This window comes from Dendrobium catenatum, unplaced genomic scaffold (assembly GCF_001605985.2).
Source record: "Dendrobium catenatum unplaced genomic scaffold, ASM160598v2 fragScaff_scaffold_586, whole genome shotgun sequence".
Taxonomy (NCBI): Eukaryota; Viridiplantae; Streptophyta; class Magnoliopsida; order Asparagales; family Orchidaceae; genus Dendrobium; species Dendrobium catenatum.
Genome location: NW_021319048.1, coordinates 787,807 through 795,872, shown reverse-complemented (window position 1 = coordinate 795,872; position 8,066 = coordinate 787,807). Strand labels below are relative to the sequence as shown.

General features: G+C 34.4%; 1 protein-coding gene across 1 annotated transcript; it reads right to left on the bottom strand.

The window, feature by feature from the left end:
• Positions 1-3,462: 3,462 nt before the first annotated feature.
• Positions 3,463-7,112, bottom strand: LOC110115314 (mitochondrial phosphate carrier protein 3, mitochondrial-like). The gene is made up of 5 exons (XM_020848508.2): positions 6,697-7,112; positions 6,566-6,609; positions 5,460-5,674; positions 5,124-5,248; positions 3,463-3,873 (listed from the first exon to the last, which is right to left on the bottom strand). Exons 1-5 carry the CDS (start codon positions 7,110-7,112, stop codon positions 3,831-3,833), a joined length of 843 nt encoding a protein of 280 aa, XP_020704167.1. The 3' UTR covers positions 3,463-3,830.
• Between the last annotated feature and the right edge of the window lie 954 nt (positions 7,113-8,066).

Here is an 8,066-nt window from a genome sequence, read left to right as displayed (position 1 = left end):
TATATATATAATATATTTCTTTGTTCAAAGAAGAAAAAAGTTATGACAGAAATTATATATAGATGAGATCATGAGATAATTAACAATAACTTTTTCATAGAATTATAAAAAAATGTGATATATTGTTCAATATAATTATTACGTAATATTGTATTATACATTTGAATTTTTTCTAACTATATATCTCTTAAAAATTGATAATAAATTTGGCTGACGTAATTTTTCCCTCTAAGCAAGTCAACCACTTCTCCAATCAATCCAAGCCACTTATTAACAAGAAACTTTAAAGATAATATATTTTATTCCTTATGCTAGATCATAGCCTACAACCGGCAGTTATTCCGCTGATAAGGCCGCCAAAAATATCATAAAAAATTTGCTGCTAGAATTTCTACCGGTATTTGATGACTTTTTTATAGTGAAGGCTTAAAATAAAGGCAAGAGTTCTATCCATTGGAGAGAGAGATTATTAAGTCACAAAGGCTAACAAATTTAATATTATTTCATGAATATCATTAAAAAACTCATAAAGAAAAAGTCCTAGAGATCTCTTCCAAATAATTTGGGAGACTAAACAAGGTTCATTTTAGATAGGGGTGTCAATTTCGGGTCACGGGTCGGATTTAGGTCGAACTCGAAATTGACCCGGCACTATTCAAGTTAACCCTAACCCGACCCATTTTTGAAAATAGATCGGTTTTCCAGACCCGAACCCGACCCGCTTCGGGTCCGGGTCAACCCGACACGACCCGAATGATCTGTTTCCAACAAAAAAATTACTAGTTTTCAGGTAAAAAACATGTCAATCTCCTCTTTTTCGGGTAAAAAACGGGTCAAAATCAGGTTTTCGGGTCAATTTCGGGTCAAAGGGTTAACCCGAACCCGACCCAATTTTTGAAATGGGTCAAAATGTTGAACCCAAACCCGACCCATTTCAGGTTCAGGTTAACCCTAACCTGAAATTTTTGGGTTGGGTTTGAGTCGGGTTTTCGGGTCGTATCAAATATTGGAATTTTTATTGCGTCCTCCCACCTGACGTAGAGATACGTCCTCCTACCGCCAAAAAACTCGGTTTTGCTCGGTATTGCTACGTATTATTTGAAAATAACGAGGAATATCATCATGTGAAGACCAATACCGAGTTATACCGAGCAATACCGAGCAATACAAAAAAATACCGAGTTTTTTCTAGGAAAAACTAGATATTTTTTTGTATTGCTCGGTATAACTCAGTATTGGTCTTCACATGATGATATTCCTCGCTATTGTTTGGTATTGCTCGGTATTTGCTTGGTATTTCTCATTTTTTAGCGCGATTTTAGCTCTGGGAGGACGTATCTCTACGTTAGGTGGGAGGACGCAATAAAAATTCCAAATATTGACACCCCTAATTTTAGATATGAAGCCTAATAACACTCTTTATTAGGGATTGTCATTTTGCCTTACGTAAATAGTTTTAGGTTAATATATAGAAATGCCATGGAAGACTTTGTTATGAAGTAAGAACCGCTTAAGAATCACCCTTATATAAAGAGGTTAACAACATATAATTAAGGGTTGTTTATAATATTCATGAGCTTGATATCAAGGGAGAAGGGCCTAAGATAATTGAGCTAAAACATTAAGAAGTGGCATCATTAGAATGAAATAAGGCATATTCATCTCAATATTATGTAAGACAAACTTCGAAAGAACAAAATCTTATGTCATAATGTGTACAATGGGTACAAATTTTTTTGTCATTTATAGGAGGAATTAATAGGTCTTCGCAATGTAGAAATATAATATGACTGAGATTGCCAATGGTCAGAGGCTTGGATATACTAAAAAGAATCTTGTAGGATCTTTGAGAGGAAGAGAAGCTCAGTTTTCAGCTTATTGAAGAGAGGGAGAAAGAGATGAAAAGAAAGTGAACATAAATTCTATTGAAATGGCATAAACCTATTACAACCTATTGCACTTATTTAAAGGCAAAAAAGGCTATAGCAAAGGCAACACAAACCAAAGAAACTACAAGAAAGTACAAAGAAGCAACCTAAAATATGGACTAATATCTAACAATCTTCCACTTAGTCAAAATTTTACAAAACATCTAAATCAATCTAACCGTCTCACAAGTCTGCTGCTACTGCTAAGCTGGCTTTTGAATTGAGTCCAAATCCTTGCATTTTTATCAAATTAGGACAATATTTCTTAAAGTGTCATTTCTTGTGACAAAAAAAACACTTCTTGTTGGACTTATTCCTATTGAATTCTAATCTTCCTCTAGCAATCAAAATGCTGCCACTATTATCTTCTTTTTGTTCAGATTTTCTTTGAACGTCTTTTGACATTAAGACAAACTTTACCTCCGTCATTGTCAATGTTTGCTTCCCATACAACATAGTGTCCACTATGTTTTCATGTCTTCGGCAGAGAGCTGAGGAGTATGATCCCTTGATCTTCTTCGTCTATTGTCACATCAACATTTTTGAGGTCAAGAATCAATTTATTAAAATCATCCAAATGCTTTCTAAGTTCCTTGGTTTCTTCCATTTGAAGTGTATATAATTGTTTCTTCAACATTAGTCGATTAGTAAGCGATCTTTTTCATATAAATTGATTCAAACTTCCTTTATACCTCTAATGTCGTACCTTCTTCAGCAACCTCCCTCAACACTTTGTCACCAAGAGAGAGAAGGATGATATTGTGCGTCTTCAGTTGCATTTCCCTAGCCCTGGCCCTGTCAGTGACTGCAGAAAGATTTTCTTCAAAAATTGCATCGGCAAGGGTTTGATGAACCAATAGAGCCTTCATCTTGAAAAGATCAGTCATAGGCTGAAATCGTTCTCCCCCTTGAACTTGTCGATCTCGAACCTTTGCATCGATATGATCAAGAGACAAAAAAACTTAATATGTGCCACTATGACACAAATCTGCTCCTATGGTGAACAAGATTTCACCGAATAATAAACAAGAAATACTTCTTACTGATCTTGTCTGACTTGAGCAACACAAGCATAAAGGCAGAATTGCGCCTGGCCTAGCGCTACCTCAACCTCTGCTCCGGACGTCGTTCCTACGCAAGTGAAAATCCCTCGGTGGCTCTCCTCACTCTTAGGCTTTTTAAGGCTTCTTTCGTGCAGACTAGTGACATAAAATCTGGACTAATATCTAACAAATCTTTTAATGATAATCTCAATAGTATATCAAGTACGAATCCAAGTACGAGTGATGAAAAAAGACATTTTCTAAGGGTGTGCGGAAACGGCGCTCTCCGAAGGCCAATCAAAACCCACCACAAACTTTTTTCCTGTGTACTGCAGCTGTGTATCGTTGTATACTAGGCGACATAGCGTGTTCTGATTCATCTATGGACGGTCCGGTGTCCGCACAAAATAATTTCTCGTAGGAGATGACCTTAATTGGGACAACAAGCCTTAAATTTATATAAGATACTAAGGAAGAATACATAGCATCACTTATTCCAAACCATACTTTTGCTGCAATGAAAGCTTAGTTTGGGACAGCTTTTTTACTGTTTTTAAAGCAGTTTTTTAGTTACAAAAATTTATTTAATTAGAAATTTTTGTAATAAAAAATGTTTTGAAAAGCATTAAGAAAGCCACCTCAAACGAAACTGAAGTGTCACTACTCAACTTATTTTTTATTACATCGAGAGGATGATGAAAACCATCCAAAAATGAAAAGAAAAATACAAATATGAAATAGTTGGCTGCTGAAAAAGTGAAAATAATCAAGCATAATTTGGATCTAATATATATGATAAAAATATCTGTAAAAAGAATTTCATGCCTGAAAGACTGCAATAAATGTGCTAAGCTGAGGTTCATTTAGAGGACGTCGCCGGAGCTGCTCCTCCAGTTGTTGGCCTGAGAGCAGATTCAGCCATCAGTAATGGGTAATGAGTGCAAGACAAAAGGTAATTAACAAGCATGTAAAGCAACATATGCAGGATCTGTAGCGGAAGATTTGAGCTCATAATATCTTATGTAAATGATGCGAGAAGACAAATCTATGTAGATTTATGGCAGGAAAATTTTGAGTTATAGATGAGTCTTATAAATCTTATTCACAAAATTTATCAATATTGCCTAGCTTTATTTTTCATCATTTTTACCTTCAAAAGATGCTATTACTAGTAGTCCTTTAGTCTAAATATTACTCAACTTATTGTTTGTCTTGCCAAACATCCATCTCATCATTATCATTTCAAGCACGATTATTTTTGTTATCAATAGGGGTGTCAATAAATGACCTTATTTGAACCTGACTCATAAAATATGAGTTTGAATTGACCAGTTAATTTTCGGGTTATGTTCAAGTTGGAAATCTTGACTAGATTAATCTTTAAGTTTAGGCTCGGATAGATCTGGAAATCCAAAATCAACCTTGTTATCATTTGGGCTTTGGTTAACAGGTTAAATGGGTCACATTTGTGTTAACAGGATTTCATTGATCTTAAAAACTATAGGATCTATATGATAAACAGGTCAAATTGGTCGGATTAAAGAAACACTTTTTACCTGTATCATAAAAGAGTTGGGTTTAGGCCAAATTTATTCAGGTCACATCAATTTAACATCAAACCTGATTTGCCAAAAAGAATTAACACCCCTGACTAGCAATTTCTTATTTATCATCCAACACCTAATTAAATCCATACAAATAGCTAATCTAACTATGGTTTTCTTAAATTTACAATTAAATCTCTATAATATGCTAGCACTTCTCTAGTCCAATCATTTAGACTAAAATTTAGAATATATATCCTCATCCATGCCATTAACTTTTTCTATAACACACTTACATCAAAATAAAATCTATATTCATTTCACTACAAGATAACTCCTGTTTTGCTACCCAAAATTAAGATTTCAGAATAGTAAGTTTTGGCTAAAAACGAATTACTAAAACATAGGAACTTATCTTTTAAGATGGAGGAATATGAAAGAAAATGAATGAATCTTTGGTAGGAATTGATTCAAATTATTTGATATTTTTTTCTAGGGTGGTCAGCAAGTAGGAATTTTCTTTATTTAACAAAATAAATAAACAATCAAAGCAAGGAATATGAAAAACTTATATTAAAAGGAGAGCAACATCAAATTAATTTGCTTACAGGTTAAAAAACACTTTGACTGCATCGTAGATTACCCACTGCGTTCCCGTTAAGGTTCCAATCATGACTATACGTAGAGGAAGACCACGAGTGAAGAGACCCGAGAGACCTAACTTGTTAACAGCCTGATAGCATCAGGGTTATTACCATTAAAATCATGAACGATTAAAAGTGATAACAAAACAAGATTAAGGCTTCGTTTGGAACGACTTTCTTTATGCTTCTTAAAGCAGCTTTTTAGTATAAAAATTTTAATTGTTGTACTAGAAAGTCGCATTATGAAGCAGTAAGAAAGCCGTCCCAAACGAAGCCTAAAACAACAAATAATGAACTCACATCACCAACTGTAGCCCCCTTGGAATTGTTGAGAAAGGAGACCAAATTGTCTGCTGGTTGTGAAACAACAGCGCATAAGATTCCAGCAACATAACCACCTGCAAAGCTCACTCCCAGTTGAAAAGATTTGCTGCACTGTTCCTTTGGTGTAGGAATGGCGTATTTGTACGTCATCTCAACTATGTTCTCGAAAGATGCAAATTTCATCATGGTATCTGCATGCGGATGTTAGGTAGTTTTATATCAATCATCTAGCAATGCCAATCATATGGCAATGTATTTAAATATATCAACAGAAATAGATTTTGAACCTTAGACATTGGTAAAGAAAAAAAAATCATGTGCTGTTTCATTTCTTCTTGAGAACACATTCCATATAATTCTAAAGGACAAATGGTCGTTAATCACTTCCTTTTGAGAAATTGCAGGTCTCTTTTGAGAGTACTAAGTTGTGATCATCATGAATATCAAAGTGATCTTAATGACGTGCATATCCAATTATACACGCTATTAGCCGTTGACAAGAAGCCTAAGATCACTCAATTTTGACATCACTAAAGCACTTAAATACTCATTAAATGTTTCATGATCAAGAGAATCAATATGGACCATCTAATGGAACACTCTAAAATTGCCTTGAATCTTCTCCATATTTATGAAGAAGTGAGAGAAGAGGAAGGAGAAAGAAGAGGAGCTCTGGGCCTTGAAGAATCCTGGAGCTCCATCCCAACACCACCGCCAACGAATCCATGCCACCAGGTCACTACTGCTAAACCTTTGCCCGACCATCGCCGTCAGGCCTCCGTGCGGCAGCCATTAACATAATGTAATGTAAAAAATTAGCCCATTTATAAAATCTCAAATAGTTAGAGCAGTTGAAGTAATTAAATGGGAGCAAATGAAACGAGCTATATCACAAATAAAAGGAGGCAAATGGAGGATAGTGCAAAAGCAAGATACGTAAGTAGAGCAAGAAACCTTTCACACAACTTGTTATCAAGAATTCACATAGTTGATAGAGTTGAAACAATCCATTGATGAACAAATAAATGCAGCTTGAAACAAATTAAAAAAATAAGAGCTGGAATGGATTTTTTTTTTCTTACAAGGAATTTGGCGACCCCACAGTGGAACTAATCCCTTGTACAACCTGTAGTTTTATAAAATAAAATAAAATTAAAAAAATATATAACCAAGAAGACAACAAAAGAGTAAGTGTTGCAAACACGCATTATACCCGAGAGCCCCTTCAGCTTTGACAATCTTAGGTAACCCATCACTTAAGCCTCTTGCAAAGCCTGGTTGAGTTTGAATGCGAACCTTCACAGCCTCCATCGGACAAAGAGCAATATCAGCAATAAATTCAGCAGAAGCAGATCCAGCAAGATAAATCAAAGTCTTATACTTCGCAGCATACTCAGGTCCAGCAATATCGGAGTAGTATTTCTTAAAGAACTCATAAAACCCATACTTAAATGCACCTTGAGCACTATAACCAAGCAGAGTTGGTGCCCAACCCTTGAAGAAACCTTTCACACCCTGCTCTTTAAGAAGGACACCGAAGCCTGATGAGATGCTTTTGTATTTTGCTGAATCAATCTGTAATAAGATCATAGGATTTAAACACCAGATTACATCAACACGTGTAACCATGATAGTGATTTCAAAATAAAATAACCAAAACAAAAAATCTTGCAGAATAAACAAAGTTTCAAAATCAACGGATATCATCATCATATTTAACCTTGTTCCAATATTTGGGGTCAATTCAATAAAAGATTCTTTGGCGATCACTTCTACTAAGTGTTTTATGAGTTGTTATTCCTAAGTTGTATAAATCTTCCTGCATTCCACTTCTAGTTATGTTAGCTTTAACTTATTACTTCTCCTTCCTATTGTTCACACATCTATTCTTGTTTACTGGCAAAATATACTCTCTATTATGTGCCAAACCAAACACAAATTATCTTTTATAACCTCATCATTCAATATGTTTATTGGTTCATTTCTTTGATACAAACACTTGGCACGGAATTCTTCCTAATTTTATCCTTTTTTTCCCAGTCAATCTAGTCTTTAATGACAAAGATCAACCATATTGACATAATTCAGTGCACAAATATGATTTATGCATAATCATGAAATTCCAGTTTAATTTCTTAGATTCCATTAGGCGATTAAATATCAATGTTAGCAGATGATTTAGGTTTCATTTGGGACGACTTCTTTATTGCTTCTTAAAACAGAGTTTTAATACAAAAATTAAAGAAGCAATAAAAAAGTCGTCCAGACGAAGCCTTAATCACAATCATGAAATATTATATAACTTTTTATGTAACATTTGATAAAGGATGAGTATAACGCTTAGCCATGTTTTGTAATCACCCATTTATTTAAAACCCCATCTTATCTTTTTGAAAACTTTTGATTGAAAAGAAGTATAACCTTATTTTCATGCAACAATGGAACCAAAAACTTTTTGTTAAGGGGGCACATAATTTTGTGTTGTGTAACAAAACAATTATAATGAACCAGTAGATCAGTAAACAAAAGTAAAATATAATGGAATAAAATTGTGACATGAATCCTACATTCTATTTCCATGAG

Coding starts and splice junctions, on each gene's coding strand:
- LOC110115314 (XM_020848508.2), bottom strand. CDS start 7,112: ATGGTTACACGTGTTGATGTAATCTGGTGTTTAAATCCTATGATCTTA. Junction 6,610..6,696: donor AAAGCTGAAGGGGCTCTCGG/GTATAATGCGTG, acceptor ATAAAACTACAG/GTTGTACAAGGGATTAGTTC. Junction 3,874..5,123: donor GTCAAAGTGTTTTTTAACCT/GTAAGCAAATTA, acceptor ATCTGCTCTCAG/GCCAACAACTGGAGGAGCAG.